At 47.3% G+C, this 19,186-nt stretch overlaps 1 protein-coding gene across 1 annotated transcript; it reads left to right on the top strand.

The window, feature by feature from the left end:
• The first annotated feature begins 1,799 nt into the window (after nucleotides 1–1,799).
• On the top strand, nucleotides 1,800–17,291 carry LOC144952164 (tripartite motif-containing protein 14-like). Its single transcript, XM_078882567.1, has 6 exons — nucleotides 1,800–2,180; nucleotides 9,362–9,457; nucleotides 10,587–10,820; nucleotides 11,954–11,976; nucleotides 12,136–12,455; nucleotides 16,756–17,291. Exons 1-6 carry the CDS (start codon nucleotides 1,800–1,802, stop codon nucleotides 17,289–17,291), a joined length of 1,590 nt encoding a protein of 529 aa, XP_078738693.1.
• The last annotated feature ends 1,895 nt before the right edge of the window (nucleotides 17,292–19,186 follow it).

Here is a 19,186-nt window from a genome sequence, read left to right as displayed (position 1 = left end):
TTTTAACGCGAAAGATAAAATTTCACCCCCTCCCAACGAAGGCATGTGCGTTGCTAGGGGCAACCCCCGTCAGCTAAATTGTTAATTTAACTACTTTCAAGTTGACGGATGGTAAAAAGGAATAGCGCTGGCTGACCACGGGGCTTATGGCATGGTAACTGGCTACTTTTTTTAAACGTCAACCCCGCGGTTCGCGAGCCAAATCCTTCGCAAGTTTCATCCACAGACAGACAAAAAATGCCTTTTTTAGGTCAGATATGTATGTGTGTTAGGGCAGTGGTGAGTGTATGTGTGTGTTACAGCAGTGGTGATTGTAGTACAGCAGTGGTGAGTGTGTATTAGGGCAGTGCGGTAATACTAATCACACATTTACCCTCACCATACAGTCGTTAATGAAGTAGTTTTTTAACAGTGCGTTGTCTATGTACGCTGTGAAGGTTTCAATGCAAAGCCCAGAGGCGCAGTCCATCACCACGGGACCCGCATTCCGCCCGCATCGCATAACGGCCAGAGCCGCATTCCCACTGTACCGGTTGAGCGAAAATGTCCTCCGGTCACGCACATGGCTACGGGCGAGCTGTGTGTGTGTTAGTGAGTGGGGAGCGGTGGTGTAGCGGTTAACGCGCTGCGCTATGAACCCGGCGACCCGGGTTCGATAGTGTAGCGGTTAACGCGCTGCACTATGAACCCTGCGACCCGGGTTCGATTCCTGCTCACGGAGCAACACCAGTGACGATTATCTGAACCGGTCCTGGGCCTCCCCTAGGTCGACTCAGCCTAAAATGAGTACATGGTGCAGTGTGTAAACATCATCACTGGGGAGACAAAGGCGGTTGGGCGTGGTGCTGGCCACCCACCCTCTCGTTTATCGTTCCGGCCTTCATAGGTGCTCGCTAACAGCACTTGCCCCTACAGTCTGTTAAGGCTATATGGGGGATCTTTGCACTTTTAGTTTTTTTCGGTAAAAAGAAAAGGAATTAAAACGAAAACTGAATAAAATGAGTAAATTTTGTTTTTTATGAAAACAACTAAAATAAATTATTTAAATATTTTTTTCATTTTATAAAATGAATACATATTTTAATTTTAATTTATTTTATTTTTTACCTACGTGACTTTACCGAAAAAACTAAAAAGTATGGATCCTTGCAGTCACGGTAAACTTCAAATCTAAAGGGGGATCTATGTCTTTGTGTTTCAGTGGGGAGCGGTAGTGTAGCGATGAGCGCACTACACTACGAACCCGGCCACCCGAGTTCGATTCCTGCTCGTGACCAACACCTGTGACGATTATTTTAATGGTCCCGGGCGTCCCCGAGGTCGTCGACTCAACCTCAAATGAGTACTTGGTGCGATGTGCTTACAGTGTCACTGGGGGGAACAGGTGACCGGGTGTGGTGCTGGCCACCCACTCCCTCTTGTGCCATTCCGGCCTTCATAGGTCCTACTCGCTAACAGCACTTGCCTCAATAGTCTTTGAAGGCAAAATGTTGATCTTTTTATTTATGTGTGTGTCGGTGAGCGTGTGTGTCAGTATGTGGTACAGCGGAAGTGTAGCGACAATGAATATGAGGCATAGCCCAGACGAAAAACACATCTCTGCCACCCGTTCCCCCGCCCATGGCGTGGATGGGTGGAGGGCCAGATCGGACCTCGCACCTGGCCGAGGGCGTAATTGCTCAGTCACGCGACACCTCCTCTTCTGTCTCTTCCTTCTCCCCGCCTCTTCCATCTCCCCCATCTATTCCTCGAGTCTCTCAGTCGGCACTGGCTGTTGCCCCCACGTGCTTCGCGCAGCAATGGCTTCAGACTTCTCCTGCTCCATTTGCCTGGAGTTGTTCAAGGTCCCCGTGAGTTTGAGCTGTGGCCACAGCTTCTGCAAGTCGTGCATAGAGAGCCACTGGGCAGTGCAGTCAGCGAAGGCCAGGCTCACCTGCCCCGAGTGTCGTGAGATTTATTACCAAAAACCAAAGCTGAGCAAGAATATCCTTCTTGCCAACATCGTCGCAGATTTAAATCAAATTAACATCGTCCCACGCCCAGGGAGGAGATGCAAGCGGCACGGGCAGGGCCTGGGTCTCTACTGCAAGACGGACACACAGCTGATCTGCGTGGGCTGCATGGGCGACCACAGGAGGCACGACATTGTCCCAGTGAAGGCGCAGCGAGGGGAGAAGGCGGTGAGCAGAACCTCTGATCCAAGTCGCACGCGCACCCCAAGTCGCATAATCAGCCTACTGCATTACAGTGCCCTGCTGTGACTAGTCATTGTTTGATAGATGTGTGTGTGTGTATTTGTCTGTGTTTGGCGTGGTGCCGGCCGTCCACCGCCTCGTGTGCTGTGCCGACCTTCATATGCACTCTCTTACAGTACTTGCCTCAAAAGTATGTTAAGGCTATACGGGGGATCTTTGTATGTGACGTCCACTGCCACATTCCCACAGAACCGGTTCAGCGAACATTCCATACAGTCACGCACCCGGATATAGGGGCGAGGTGTGTGTGTCAGTGAGTCCGCCATTGTGAGTGTGTATGTATGTATGTTGAATTTATTGACACCATAGGTCGCCAACCGTGCTAAACTAAATGCAAACAGCAGTTTTAAAGAAATGTGATTTCAATCTAGATTTAAAATTGCATAGCTCCAGTGGCTTCCTAAATTGGAACGAAGAGCATTATAAACGACCACAGATGTGAATAAAAAACGCGGGATGCGGTGACCGTCTTAATTTGATGGCTAGCCAAAAGCCTCTGCGAAAATGACTGGAGTTTGCGTGATGGTTTATGTTTCTTGACGAGATCAGCAAGGGCCAGGTGCGGTAGGAGACTGCCAAACCACAGGGAGTGGCTCTTATTGTGGACAAAAAACGATGGTAACATGGTGGTGAGATGTCGGAAGCTGTAATAATAAGAATGCATTTTATTTATCTTGCGCGTTTCCCATGATCAAAGCACTGCTGTTCATCTCTTCCTATTGGATCCCCTTAACCCTATCTGACGCGCTCCACATTTTTTCCTCTTTCAAATTAAAATTTTACTTTATCTTTACCGCACTCAATTTCCTTCCCCATCATCTACTGTCCCTCAGCTTCCTGTTCTTTTTTCTTTAATGATCTTGACTGTATCCTATCTACTCTTTCCAATTGCTTCTTCATTAATTCTACTGGGTGACTTTAACCTAAATTTTACATCACCATCCACCTCTGCTTCTCTACTTATTGGCTCTTTCCACCTCCATCTCATCCCCTGTCCCCCAACTCATTCCTCTGGTGGAACACTCGATCTCATCTTCATTTCCAGTTGCTCAGCCTCTAGTCCCCTCGCCCTCCATCCGATAACTTACTAATGACCGTGACACTTCTAGTCCCCCCCCCCTGCCACCTTCCCCGCCTTCCCATGCAGCTCCTCGCCTCCACCACAACCTACACTCCCTTAGCAACTGCACACTTATTCCATTGGTATCCTCATCTCTTCCCCCAATCCCTGATTTCTCTTCCCTGCTTGTCCTAAATTCAGCACTTTCTTCCTCGTTGAACTCGCTTGCACCTCTACTCCCTTTTTACGCTCAAGCCTCAGCACTGGCTCATGAGCAAAGCAGGGCACATCTGGAAGACCTCACCAACTAATGATTGCCATTTCTCATACTTCCTACTTTCAAATTACACTTCTGCTTTGGAGGCTGTTCACCAATCGTACTTTATTTCCCTAATTTCTTCCTTATCTTCGCACCCTGCTCTGCTCTTCAATACCCATAACTCTCTGGTCCACCCATGCTCTACCGCACCTGTCACTTCCTCTTCTTCCCCCTCTCCTGTGGTCTTTTCCAACTACTTCACGACCAAGATCGACCACATCCGCTCCTTGCTCACTGCGCAAGCCCCTGAAATCCCTGCACCTAGTGACTCCTCCCTGTCCTACCCTATCCTTAAATGCTTTCTCCCATGTTTTCCTTCTGGAGCTGTCTACCATCATCTCAAAAACCTGCCCACATTTCCTCCCTCGATCCCATTCCAACTTCTCTTCTTCCATCCATTCTCCAATCCATTCTCCCCATAGTTCTTCAATTTTCCTTGGCTCATTTTAATTCTTCCCTCTCGTCTGGCAAATTCCCCAACCCTTCCAAAACCACCATCATTCAACTGCTTCTCAAAACACCTTCTCTAAATCCTTCTGTCCCCGCACACTATCACCCTATATCCTTGCTTCCTTATTTCTCCAAACTTCTAGAACACTTAGTGTACTCCCGTCTTTCATCCTACATCTCTTTCCAATTGCTGTATCCCCTCGACCAGTCTGGTTTCTGCCCTTTCCACTCCACTGAAACTGCCCTCCTTCACACCCACAACCACCTGGCCAACTCGGGTCACTCCAGCCTATCCTCTGTCCTTATCTCTCTCGATGTATCTAACGTCTTCTACACCCTAGACCACTCCATCCTTCTATCTACTCTCTCCAACCTCGGCATCTCTGCAACCCATTTTTCTAAGCTCCGTTCCTACCTAATTTCCCATTCATTGACTCTTTCAGCCACGCTCTTCCTCCCCCTCCCCGTCCCCCATCACGGTTGGTGTCCCCCAGGGCTTGGTACTTGGTCCCCTTCTGGTCTCCATATACACAACTTAACTTTCCTAGAGTCTATTCTTTCTTCCTTTGATATTTCTTATCACCTCTTTGCCGATGACACTCAAATTTCCTTCTTTTCCAATTCATTCACCCCGAACTTTCTCTCTGCATCGCATCCTGTCTGACAAGCCTGTATGACCCAAAACTTCCTTTCCCTAAATCCTTCCAAAACCTAGGTGCTATTATTTCCATCCTCCTGCTCATCCCCTCCTGCACCATCCCCCCCCCCACCCACTCAAATTCTTCCACCCTCACTCTCGGTGTTCCCTTTCATTACACTCTTTCCTTCACTTCCCATATTGCCAATACCACTCGCACATGCCATTATCATCTGACAATCAGAAATATCTGCACCCTCATCACCCCCACTGCTGCCAAACTCCTCGTGCACTCCCTTGTCTTCACTCGTCTTTGTCACTGCAACTCAATCCTCGTTGGTTTCCCTGCTTATACCTTTATCCCTCTCCAACACATCCAAAACGCAGCGACACACGCTGTACTCAACCTTCCCTACACGTCTCACTGCTTTCCTCTCCTTGAACAATTTCACTAGCTTCCTGTTTATTGCCGCTGTATTTTTGAATTCCTCAACCAAGCATGGTCTTGCCCCCCCACCTCTCCTCTCTCATTTATTTATACGTCCCTTTACACCCCTCCGATCTGAATCTTCCCTTCTTCTCTCTGTCCCTCCACCTCCTTGCGCCCAATCTCGATTTAGTGCTTTCTCTCTTCTTGCCCTGTTACACTGGAACAAACTCCCTTTCCACATTAGACTCTCCCCCTCACTTTCCTGCTTTCGCTCTGCCCTTAGGTCCTTTCTCTTTTCTATTGCTTTTTCTCTTCCAATGCCTCTAACCCACTCACAGTCCCCCCGTCCTCTTCCTCTGACGTCTCTAATTCCTGACCCAGCTCTGACGTCTCGCTTTCTCCATGTGCACATAACCACGTCTCTCTCTTAGCCCTCCACCGTGCTCCTCAATCAGCCCAAATATCCAGCCACCAGAACCTCTGCCGCTACCACCCTTCACCTACCCTCATTCATGCCCAGCAATAGCACCTATCTATCCCATCACTTCACACATATGCCTCATACCCCGCTGCCTCTCATTCATGTTGCACCCATATGTCACCCTTATTTACCATCACCTTATTCCCCTACTCGTGCAACATCAGCTCCTTTCCCAGCCCATGTCTCTCCATCCATTCCATCACCTTCCTCACGAACAGCCATTCCACCCCATCGGTTCCTCCCTTTTAGCTCCTTTGTGTACTGCCGTCAGTTTGCATTGTAAAGCGCTCTAAAAAGGGCACTATATATTCTAAATATAATATAATTGAGCAGAGGTGAGGAATGGTGATGGTTGCTTATGCTTCCACCAAAGATGAACATCAGTGGAGGGATGCAGGAAAAGCCATTGTTTCAGATGCCTTCTATGACCTCCTGTTACAGGTGCTAAAGTAGCCCTTCGGGATGGAGTCATCCTGTTAGGTGACTTTAATGTCTGAGTGGGTCATGACACTGGCACCTGGGCTGGAGTGGTTTGAAGCAAGGCTGTAGCCATGGAGTCAACATTGGGGGGACCAAATCTTCCAGGGGGTCTGGGGGTCGCTCCCCAGAAAAAAAAAATTAATTTAAAAACGAAATTTCTGCCATTTTCTGCCTAAAATATTAAAACATTCACTAACACATAGGATGGACTTTTTTTTTTACAATAATGTCTAATCGTGTATTGTATTACATTGCTCTGTTTTTTTCTTTATTACCTTTTCTTGTTTCATTGTATGTAATGGCAGAGATTAGAGACTCATAAATTACAACCATAACCACAATAATATAAACAGAAATCTATTTTATAGTAATATATTGGGGGGGACATTTTGAGAATTTTTATATTGGGGGGGGATGTGTCCCCCCCCAATATATATTATAATTACGGCCTTGGTTTGAAGGCATGTGCCAAATCAGCCCAATAACAATGGTAGGAGGGTGCTATACTTCTATGCATCCTATGTGCTTGTAATTACCAACACGCTGTTCTGACATCGGCGCATCCAAACATGATGGATGCACGCCAGGTCCTCAGAAGAACATCTTCTGGACGAAATAGTGATGGAACAGTGGATGCGAGCCCATGTCCTTGACACTTAAGACCCACCGTGGAGCTGACTGCCCACTGACCATCGGATTGTCACCTGTAAGATGCGCCTTCCATTCTTCCACTCTGGTGTTGGGCGTCCATCTTAGACCCCTTACAAACTCACAGTGACCTGGTGTTACCTACCTAATGAAAGTTGCAAGCAAGAATTTCGTCATTTCTTGCAGCTGGGCTTGCATCGTCTCACCCTCCACCGGATGCCGAGGGGAAATGGGCGAAGTTTAGGAGTGTGGCTCATGCAGCTGCAATGACTCCTTTGGGTACGTGGTCCAAACCTTCCCAGAGACCTTAGCTGATGGAGGAGGTATTTTGGTTGGCTGAGAAAAGGTGAAAGGCCCACTCCCACCATCTACAGTATCCCACGTCGGACAATGAGGAGGCAAACCGCAGGTTTTGCACGTAATTTTGGAGAGCCATGCATCGCTACAAGGATGAGTGGTGGCCGTGGGTTGCTGAGAAGATTCTGTCTCAGTAGCCCGAAATCACAAATAACTCTTTAATTCCATAAAACAGTAACTTACAGCACCACACCTATCGCCATCCTTAGGGGAAAGATAGGTGATCCGATTGCCAACCCCCGGAACAGGTTGGCATGTTTGCTGAGCATTTCTGTCAGATCTTGGGGGAGAAGAAATTGCTCAGCCCAGAAAACATCATGGGGCAAGGTGCGGATAAACCTGCTAAGTCTGTGGTGCCTCAAATATTGTGAAAAGTAGTCACTCCCTGTGAGTGGCTGGCTGAAGTGCCATCTGTTGAGGAAGTACGGAAGGCAATCCAGAGTCTGAGACTAGAAAAAGCGCCGAGCAAAGCTGATCTCCAAAGTAAACTGCTGAGGGAGAGTGACGGACTGCCATAGGTGACGTCATAATAACAGTATAGACCACTCGACGGGTTCTTTAAGAAGGGGGACCGCACAGACTGTAACAACTACTGGGGCATATCCCTCCTTGGTGTGCCGGGAAAGGTCCTGGCAAGGACTATTCAACATCACCTGGCCAGACACCCTGAGCAGAGGCTTGCAGAGCCCCAATGAGGTTTCAGGCTAGGGCGGTCCTGCACAGACCCCATATTTTCTGTCCGTCTGCTGCAGCAGAGGTGTAAGGAATTCCCAAAGGACCTACATCTTTGCTTTATTGACCTGGGGAAGGCCTACGATTCCATCAATAGGCCGGGGCTCTCGGTTGTTATTCGTGCTTTTGGAGTCCCTGACATTCTTCTCACAATCATGAAAGACCTTCATGATGGATGACAGGCCCGGGTAAACCTACGTGGCCAGGAGTCCGAGCCATTCTCTGTTCACCTTAGAGTGAGACAGGCATGTCCTCTGGCTCCTACATTATTTCACATCTTTTTCGACCACTTAGTTTGAGAAGCTTTCCATGGCTGTACCTGAATCTCCATCTGAAACAGATACAATGGGAAGCTGATCGATGCCCAGGTGTGGTCGAGGGATGGCTCCCTGTTGGTCAATCTGGTGATTGCTGCTCACTCATAGGAGTTGGAGGCACTGCTGCTTGACCTGGAGCGTGCTACTAAGAGGGTGGGTCCTTACCATCAGCCCTTCCATAACTTAGCAGCTGCCTGAGTATTTTGTGATATCAAACCCTCCAACCGCTCAACTCACTATTGGCGGGGAGGTTGTGGGGAGAGTGGAGAAGTTTCCGTACCTGGGAAGTGTGCTTATGACCAGCTCCGGTTTCACAGCAGAGGTCTCACTCCGATTCAGTTGAGCGGCATTGTCTTTTCATCAGTTGTGCATTGCCGTGTGAAAGTTACCTGTAATACAATACACTATTAGACAGGTCTAGGCCACGGTCATACCCTCCCTTCTCTATTCTTGCAAAACGTGAACCCCCGAATGGAACATCTATGCCGTTTAGAAACATTCAGGTTGGTCTGCCTACGATCCATGTTGGGTTTAATCAGGCTGAATTGTATGAGGAGCTCACAAATCCTTAAAAAATTTGGAAACAGACCCATCAGTTAGCTCCTCCGACAGGCAAGGCTGCATTGGCTGGGTCACGTAGCTCACATGCCCAGCCACCGCATGCCCAAACAGCTTTTGTATGGCTGGATAGAGGGGGCTAGATGGGCAGAAAAAAACGGGGGCCAGGGAGGTGTGCTGGACCTCAGACATTGAAACACCGTAGCAAAAATCTGATAATCGTTGCTCTCAGGGGGGAAAGCGGCTGATCCAGACATTGCATTCATTTTATTTGTATTAAGTTCTGTTCAGTTATATTCATACCACCCTCCCTCCCGTTCTTATCTTTTCTCCTGGTTAAGCCGCTGCTCCCGCCTGTTATCCCTACTGTTGTAAGGTAGTGAAGCCGGGACTCAGACCATAAACTCACTCTACTTTAGAGGCTAGTGTAATCATGGACGCCTGAACCCCTGACTCAACATCAGGAACTCAGTGGTGCAGTCAGTCTTCTAACCTCTGAGATTCCCAGGCACCTCTCTATTGACATTGAGTGGTTAAGGGTGGATCATAGGATGTAGAGATTTCAAATTATTCAGGGATCTATGGAGCAGGAGCTGTCCCCGTGTTCATCGTGAGTTTCACTCCTCTGGCTGTGCAGGGGCAGCTGAGCTCCATGATGCAACAACTGAGCATGAGAGAGGAGACAGAGACCTCCATCGTTAGTGGCCTTGTGGACTCAACCAAGACTGTGGAGGTGAGAAGTCATACTCATTCAATGCATAACTCCACCGGGAAAGACTCACAATGTGTGTTACCTGTAGTTTACGGTACAAACCCAGGACTCTTAGTTTCCAAATATTATGTATGTGACCCTTTTTGCCACCAGAAACAAAATTATAAAAAAAGAAAAAGAAATGTATGTCCCTTTCTGGTAGTCATACAGGAGGTGTTAAGATGTTAAAACACCAAATAGATACGTATTAAAAGGAATTAAGTCTGCGCTAACCACACAGACTTGTGGTAAAACATTGTGGTAAAATATGACCCGAGTTATAAACGCTTTTGCATTCACATTGTCCTTGTGCTGTTCACCTTTTGGCACTCATTGCTCGACAGTACCGGTGAGACAGAGCCATAGCTTTGGTGCAGGCTAATTAGTTTCAAAGACAGTGCATGCAGAATGAAAGCATATTTGTTGAGCATGTTTTCCCTCCAGTAATGTGTGGTTAATGTAGACTTGTCTATTTGGAGTTTTAACATCTTAACTGCTCCTGCATTATTGCCAGACATAGTAATATGTTTTTCTTATTTTTATTATCTCCACGAATTGTGTATTGACTGTAACTTAATTTATATTCATATAGAGCACCTTTACTCAAGGCGCTTACAATAGTTTAAAAACAGTGACGGAATAAAATAATGCAGTTGGCACGGGCATGCAAGGATTGAGGAATTGGTAACATTCCTCAATCTGATCCCTAAGTACTATCTACTTAGGGATAACGAAAGAGCAGGGGAGGGACGGGAAGGAGTGGAGGGGTGAGGGAATGGAAGAGGAAGAGAATAGGATATAGAGAAGTGAGGCTTTAAGAGAGAAACGAAAGGAGATTGAGGGGTACTGCTTAATGCACATGGGAAGTGTTAAGTATTTGACCAGAGTTCAGTCTATGGGCAGTGTTAAATCTATGGGCAGTGTTGAGTTTATGGACAGTGCTGCTTAATGGTTGCAGTGAAGCGGTGTTGATTCCAGTGGAGGGGTGCAAGCAGGGAGAAGGACCGAAAACGGGATTGGGCACTGGGAAAGGGAGAAACAGAGACGATTAGGGAAGGAGATGACGGGAGGGAGTTGAGAGTGACTGTGATGCTCCTCGCTGCCGCCACAGGCAGCAGCAGAGCAGACAAAGGGGATGTTGAGCGGCAGCTATGACGAGCTCCTGCGACTCATCTCTGAGGACAAGGCCTCGGCGCTGAGGGCCATAGACAAGGAGCGTGACCTCAAGCTCTTGGAGATCCGGCAGGAGATTGAGAAGAACCAGGCGACTTTGTGCAGCCTGACGGAGGCGCTCAGCAGAATCCGTAGCCTCGAGGAGACCGAGGACCCTGTGGAGTTTCTCGAGGTGCCACGCGCGGGAAGCACACGGCTGTGGCCAGACTCATCCAGCTCAGTGTGCTCTGTCAGTGTGTGTGCTGCGCTTGTCTGTGCTGTGTCCACATGCCCAAGCAGCTTTTATTTGGCCAAATAAGGGGGGCTAAACGGGCACAGGATGGAATGGGGAATCGATGGGCTGATATGGTACATGTGGATGTGGAGCTGATTGGACTTGCAGATGACCGGTACCAGCGGTGTCAAGATCGGTCTTTGTGGAGAATGGACGCTACTGGGCAATTGGAGGGAGTCACCCTTCAGCAACAACAGAGAGAAGATGAGCGATGCTTATGTAGTGGGTTCAAATTAGGTGCACACACACACAGCTTGGAGGCACCACTATTTATTAAACGGTAAGTAATATAACACTGTACATGAGGTGGTGACCACCTTCCTCCACTCACTAACACTCTGGAACAACCCGGCACTAGAGGACCGATGATATCGTCTTCACTTCGGAGTACAACAGCCTCGCTCTGGGTTCACACCACGCTTATATCTGCTCTGGCGTGGCCGGCTCCGCCCAGGCCACGCCTCCCTTCCCAGGCCACGCCTCACGGGAGGTCTGGGTCCCTCCACCACGTGACCCCCCAGGCACCCCCTTGGGGCCCCCAGCCCTCTTACGGGCCGACACAGTAGTGACGTCCTATGTCACTACACTTACAACGAGTGGATCACTGGGTGGATGAAACACAGTCAAACCATGGCAACTGGGTCTGTCCTGTGACCTCCTGCATCTAGCTTAGCACAGCAGTCAACCAAGGGCACATGGGTCTTTCCCATGACCTCTTGCACCTAGCCTGCCAGCGAGCCTTACACACTGTGTCCAAAAAGTACACCTAGCCTGGCACAAGAGCCGTGGTCACCACCACTTTGTGTCGATTGGCGGCTGTAGTTGTATGCATGTGTGCAGCGGGTGTGCGCTGTGTATGTGCTGTGTTGGTGTGTTTCCTTCTTGATGCTCGGCTCCTCGAACAACCCCACACACTCACTGCTCGATATTTAAGGGAAATTTGCTGATATTTAAACCGACTGCTTTGTATTGTGCATTGATTCTCTGCTGTGTGTGGTCTACCTGTTGTCTGCATGCTGTCCGTGTGTTAGGGCTGCACTCTACACTGGGCAAGGTAGGGCTGCCCCACCTCACTCACGTTCGCCTCAACCCCATTCCACCGATGCTCACAAGGGACCCGCGCGTGGTTCTTTCGGCTGCCATGTATCCCTCATTGCGAGTCTCTCTCTCTGTGTGTGTTTGCCACGCCATGCCTCGTGGACCAATCGCGCAGCTTTGCGAGTCTGGGATGCCAGCGGACGGAGCCCCGCCGGCCCAGCTCGCCGCTGGGGTTTGAGGAGGCGGCGGTTCCGCTGCAGAAGCGGATCGATGAGCTCCTTCGCTCATTCAAAGCCTCTGCATGCGCACCCGGGGGGACCCTCGCTCTGCACCGCAGCCCAAAGACTCCCAGAGGAGGTGGAGGAGGAACCGGGGCCTCAGAAGCTGCTGCTGCTGCTGCTACACCCGCTCCACGTGGAATCGAAGCAGCCGGAACTTCTGGAGGCCCTGCAGTCGCTCCAAGTGGCCTCAACAGAGCCTTCCTCATCAGGAGCTGTGAGTGGCGCTTTATGTAGCAAGGGTCTGAGGTGGTAGGTCGCAGGGAAGCTGCTGTTCATGGCGCTGTGATGACGATGCGAACAGACTGTGAGCGAATCACTGGTCCGTTATTAGCCAATCAAAAAGAGGAGGCGTTTCACACGACGCTAAATAAACCGAAGGGGTTACTGCGTGGATAGTCGGCCAATTAATCGACACAGCGATTCACCCTCAATGATCAATGCACTAACATGGCTATCGGATCGACTATGAGCGGAATCGATACAAAATACACCTCGAGACACGATACGCAAAAGCATATACACTGTACTGTATGGGCAAAGACACGGTCCCTTCGAGCAAGGCCACGCCTACTTTCGTATGTTGGCAGATTGATTTTCGGTGATTTCGTTGGGTGTTCAATTTAATATTACAGTGCCATTGTTCTGGTTAGGGTTGATGTTGCTGGTGAATGGTGATGCTGTTAATGATGATGGTGATGTTGCTGATGATAATGATGATGTTGGTTACGATGTTGATGATGATGTTGCTGATGGTGATATTGCTGCTGATGGTGATGTTGGTAATGTTGATGCTGCTGATGTTGATGTTGCTGATTGTGTTGTTGCAGATGATGATGCTGATGTTGGTCACGATGTTGATGATGTTGCTGATAGTGATGGTGCTGATGGAGATATTGCTGCTCGTGGTGATGTTGATAGTGATGTTGCTGATGTTTCTGATGTTGCTGATGGTGATGTTGCAGATGATAACAATGTTGCTAGTGTTGGTGTTGCTATTGATGCTGCTGATGATGTTGTTGATGGTAATGTTACGGCTGTTCATGATGTTGATGAAGATGTTGGTGATTGTGTTGTTGACGATGGTCCTGTCGCTGATAATACGATTTCTGATCTTGTTGCTGATGATCATTTTGGTGATGATGATGGTGGTATTGCTGATGTTGCTAATGTTGCTGATGTTGCTGATTGTGTTGTTGCTGATGGTGTTGCTGATGATGATGTTGCTGATGGGGATATTGCTGTTCATGGTGATGTTGCTAATGTTGAAGCTGCTAATGTTGCTGACGATGATGCTGTGGTTGATGGTAATGTTGCGGCTGATGCTGATTTTACTGATGATGATGCTGATGGTGATGTTGGTGATGTTTATGCTGCTGATGGTGATCATGATGATGTTGCTGATTGTGTTGTTAATGATGATGTTGCTGATGATCATTTTGCTAATGGTGATGTTGCTGATGATGCTGATGTTGGTCACAATGTTGATGATGATGATGTTGTTGATAGTGATGTTGCTGATGGTGATGTTTCTGATGGTGCTGATGATGATAATATTGCTAGCGCTGTTGCTGATGGTGATGTTTCTGATGGTGCTGATGATAATGTTGCTAGCGCTGTTGCTGATGATGATGGTAATCTTGCTGTTGATGCTGCTGATGATGTTGATGATATTACGGCTGATGATGATGTTGATGAGGATGTTGCTGATGGTACTGTCGCTGATGATGAGCTTTCTAATGTTGATGTTGCTAATGATCATTTTGGTGATGCTGATGTCAATGCTCCTCATGGTGATATTACTGATGGTGTTGTTGCTGATGGTGATATTGCTGATGGTGATGATGACGCTGATGTTGGTAGCGATGTTGATGATGTTGTTGATGGTAATGTTGCGGCTGATGCTGATGGTGCTGATAATGTTACTTATGGGGATATTGCTGGTGGTGATTGTACTGATGGTGATGTTGCTGATGATAACAATGTTGTTAATGCTGTTGTTGCGGATAATGTTAATAATGGTAATTTTGTTGCTGATGGTGCTGATGATGATGTTGTTGGTGGTAGTGTTGTGGCTGATGATGATGAGGATGTTACTTATCGTGTTCTTGCCGATGGTAATGTTGTTGATGATGAGCTTTCTGATGTTGATATTGCTGATGATCATGTTGGTGATGTTGATGTTGCTGATGGTGATATTGCTGATTGTGTTGTTGCTGATGGTGATGTTGCCAATGATGATGTTGCTGATGGGCATATTGTTGCTCATGGTGATGTTGCTGATGTTGAATCTGCTGATGCTGATGTTGCTGATACTTATGTTGATGATGGCGCTGATGGTGATGTTGCTGATGATGTTGATGATTGTAATGTTGCTAATGCTGTAGTTGCTGATGATATTGATCGTAATTTTGCAAGTGATACTGATGTTGCTGTTGTTGATGATGGTGCTGATGATGATGCTGTTGGTCACAATGTTTGCTGATGTTTCTGATGCTGCCGATGTGGGTCACAATGTTGCTGATGATATTGCTGCTGATGGTGATGTTGCCGATATCGATGCTGCTGATGGTGATGTTGCTGATGTTGCTGATGATGATGTTGTTGATTTTGTTGTTGCTGCTGATGCTGCTGATGGTGATGTTGCTGATGGTAATTTTGCGGCTGATGATATTTCTCATGTTGATGTTACTGATGGTGATATTGCAGTTTCTTATTTTGCTGATAATGATGTTGCTGATAATGATGTTGCTAATAATGATGTTGCTAATAGTGTTGTTGCTGATGATGATGTTAATGGTAATCTTGTTGCTGAGATATTGCTGATGGTGCTGATATTACTGATGCTTCGGATGATGTTGATGGTGGTGCCGTTGCTGATGATAATGTTGCGGCTGATGCTATGTTGATGAGAATGTTGCTAACATTGTTGTTGCTTATGGTGCTTTTGCTGATGAGCTTTCTGATGTTGATGTTGCTGATGATAATTTTAGTGATGCTGATGTTGATGTTGCTAATGCTGTTGTTGCTGATGTTGTTGATGGTAATGTTGCGACTGATGCTGATGGTGATGTTGGTGATGGTGCTGTTGGTCACAATGATGTTGCTGATGATGTTGCTAATGTTGCTGATAGTATTGCTACTGAGGGTGATGTTGCTGATGATGATGCTGATGTTGGTCGCGATGTTCCTGATGATATTGCTGCTGATGGTGATGTTTCTGATGATGTTGCTGATGATGATATAATGATTTCTGATTTTGGTGATGTTGTTGATGGTGTTGTTGCTGCTGATGATGGTGGTGAGGTTGATGCTGCTGATGGTGATGTTGCTGATGATGTTGCTGATGGTGATATTACGGTTTCTGATTTTTGTGATGTTTGCGATGGTGATGTTGCTGCTGATGAGATTTCTGATGTTGATGTTGCTGATGGTGATATTGCTACTCATGGTGATGTTTCTAATGCTGTTTCGCTGATGATGTTGTTGATGGTAATGTTGCGACTGATGCTGATGGTGATGTTGGCGATGGTGCTGTTGGTCACAATGATGTTGCTGAGGATGTTGCTAATGTTGCTGACAGTAATGCTACTGAGGGTGATGTTGCTGATGATGATGCTGATGTTGGTCGCGATGTTCCTGATGATATTGCTGCTGATGGTGTTGTTGCTGCTGATGATGGTGGTGATGTTGCTGATGATGTTGCTGATGGTGATATTACGGTTTCTGATTTTGGTGATGTTTGCGATGGTGATGTTGCTGCTGATGAGATTTCTGATGTTGATGTTGCTGATGGTGATATTGCTACTCATGGTGATGTTGCTGATGGTGATGTTGCTAATGCTGTTTCACTGATGATGTTGTTGATGGTAATGTTGCGACTGATGGTGATGGTGCTATTGGTTGTTGATGATGTTGCTAATGTTGCTGAGGGTGATGTTGCTGATGATGTTGCTGATGGTGATATTATGGTTTCTGATTTTGGTGATGTTGCTCATGGTGATGTTTGTGATGGCGATGTTGCTGCTGATGATGATGATGGTGATGATGTTGATCATGGTAATGTTGTGGCTGATGAGATTTCTGATGTTGATATTGCTGATGGTGATATTGCTGCTCATGGTGATGTTGCTGATATTAATGCTGCTGATGGTGATATTGTGGTTTCTGATATTGGTGCTGGTGATGTTGCTGATGTTACTGAGGGTGATATTGCAGTTTCTTATTTTGCTGATGTTGCTAAAGCTTATGTTGCTAATAATGTTCTTGCTGATGATGATGTTGATCATGCTAATCTTGTTTCTGATGATGTTGCTGATGGTGCTGTTGGTGGTGGATATGTTGCTGATGGTAATTTTGCGGCTGCTGCTATGTTGATGATGATGTTGTTGATGATGGTGCTTTTGCTGATGATGAGCTTTCTGATATTGATCTTTTTTGTGATGCTGATGTTGCTGATGGTGATGTTGCTGATGGTGATGATGGTAATGTTGCTGATGGGGTTTATGTTCTCACAGATGCACGTTCACTGACTCTGGACACAAATTCAGCCCACGACCTTCTCCAGGTGTCCCTGGATCTCAGGATGGTGACGCGGACCGGTGTCTCACAGCACCGCCCCCATCACCCACACCGGTTTGACTTATATCCACAATCCCTCTGCCGTGAGAGCTTCTCGTCGGGCCGGCACTACTGGGAGGTGGATGTGGAGGGCGCGGAAAGCTGTCGGGTTGGAGTTGTATACGGGATGATCCCACGGAAAGGGCGTGATGCTGCGTGCCGCCTGGGAGGGGGCGACGCATCATGGAGTTTAGTGAAAGATCGCGACTGCTTCTCAGTGCGACATGCTGGAGAAGCGACCCCACTGCTGGTGGCGGCTCTCCCCCAGAGAGTCGGGGTTCACTTGGACTGGGAGGGGGGGGTTCTGCAGTTTTACCGGGAGGACACCGGCGACATATTGTGCACGCTTCACCACCGATTTACACAGCCTCTCTTCCCCGCGCTGGGGGTGTGGAGGGTTGGCGACTCTGTGAGCATCGTTGACTTCCCGTGAAAGTGGACGAGTTATCACCCACACATGAGGATACACTACCACACGCGTAATATCGCGTACATGCAGACTTCACTTCGCGCTCCCTCAAGATGCACTGTTCCTGGAGAAGTGAGCGCTCTTCGAATCTGGGCTACAAGTGGTCATTATACCCCTATTGTATACTGCATGGGGATGCGTTCCTGACTGCGTTACTTATATATGAGGGCCTCATTGGAGTATCGGTTATATCGCTAATAATACAGATGATAAACATGATTTCATGAACAGAATAATGTATTCTGACATCAGTAGTATTATGTACTGTACTCGTGAGTGCATTCTATTTTATATATATTGAACTTCTTTGGCACCGTACATAGCCAACCGTGCTAATTGGAGGTGCAGAAGGACAAAAGTTATTGGTGGTTGAAGTTGTTGTGCTCCCAGTCCGGGTCTCAGTGATGCCCTCAGTCAAAATGGCTGTGGTGAAGTTTCTTGTAGGTGGAGCCTGAGAATATATTCCGGTCTCCGGGATAGATTCTCAGTTCTCACCTGGCTACATGCACTGCGATAACGTTGACAAATAATCAATTTTAATGTAATCGTGACTACAAATCGTGATAATCGAATCGTGGGGGGAAGAGTCTAGTTGGCTCGGCACAAGTCACTCTCATTGGCTGAGGGATTGATAGGGGTAGGTACGTTTCCTCGACCAGAGCTGTCTTGTCTTCTCACTTGTGAGTAACCACTTTGTACTAAGTTAGGTCTGCCTGTACTGTCCTGTGGATATCTTTTTTCTTTTTAAAACAATCACTTTTTGTAACTGGTAGTAAAAATGTGATCATTTATTCAAATTCAGATTAACAAAAGAGCAGTAATAACTTGGATTAAACAAAATGTTATAAAATAATTGTTTGAAAGGATTTGTGACGTTCCATCCGTTACTTTTGGCTCAGAACCGGACTCGGTTGTGACGTCAATGTGACATTTGCTCATTTTTTCTACGGGAGAGTGAGGGCTTCTGATCCATTTTCTCTCCCATGCAATTTCCCTCGATTTTTATCGGACACCAATGCGGATTCTTTTTATAAATATGCTTTATGATCACAGAAAGGACAATCACCAGAACTAGACTGCAATGAATCTTAACAAGATGTGGACTTTATTAACTATTCTTTGAATTGTTATGAACCATTGACACTATGCACGAGGACGTGAACTGACTGTGGCGGATAATATATTTTCAATACTTGGGTAAGACTTACTGTCTTCAAGAAGGCAAATTCATAAAATCTTTTGGGGGACAGTAACAGCACACCTTTACATAATCCCGTAGTTCACCAGCTTAATACAGCGACCTCGCGTGTCGACAAGCACAAAACAATGTTGCCAAAACAGGTACGAAAGACCATGGCGACAAAACAGGTACAGAACACCGTGACGATAGAGCGATTTAGAGAACACAGCTCAGAACAAGGCAATTACAGAACACACGTCGACTGTTCGCGCCAACGCTCACCAATGCTCCACCCCTGGGTGACAAAGCAATGCAGCAGAAAGCCCAGGGAATGTAAATTCACTCATGAGGCCGTGTGCAGCCTTAGGGCCCCCCCTGACCAGCGATAGTGCCACGCTCCCAGGACTTAGTGCAGCATCAGCCTCAGCACTGGTTTGCCCAGCTCAGCAGTCGGCACCATCGCGACTCGGCACATCAGCAGTTTCAGGCACTGGTTTGTCTGCGCAACAGCATTGCTGCGTTGTGCAGCTGTTCTTCTATAAGAGCCCCCTGATCTTGGTAAACGTTGATCACAAATCCCCTAATACACTGGCAGCGCTTACTTAAATACACATTTAGTCCCACCCCCATAGCCTCGCTCTGCCCTCTCTAGCAGCCAATCAGCGTCCCTTTGCTAGGT

This window comes from Lampetra fluviatilis, chromosome 66 (assembly GCF_964198595.1).
Source record: "Lampetra fluviatilis chromosome 66, kcLamFluv1.1, whole genome shotgun sequence".
Classification (NCBI taxonomy): Eukaryota; Metazoa; Chordata; class Hyperoartia; order Petromyzontiformes; family Petromyzontidae; genus Lampetra; species Lampetra fluviatilis.
The sequence above is the reverse complement of the archived record's forward strand: the minus strand, read 5'-3'. Positions and strand labels throughout refer to the sequence as shown.

Bases quoted from the DNA above. Each gene is read 5' to 3' on its own strand.
- LOC144952164 (XM_078882567.1), top strand. From the start codon at position 1,800: ATGGCTTCAGACTTCTCCTGCTCCATTTGCCTGGAGTTGTTCAAGGTC. The intron at 2,181-9,361 runs GTGAGCAGAACC...CTGGCTGTGCAG, and splicing joins CGCAGCGAGGGGAGAAGGCG to GGGCAGCTGAGCTCCATGAT. The intron at 11,977-12,135 runs GTAGGGCTGCCC...CCAATCGCGCAG, and splicing joins TGCACTCTACACTGGGCAAG to CTTTGCGAGTCTGGGATGCC.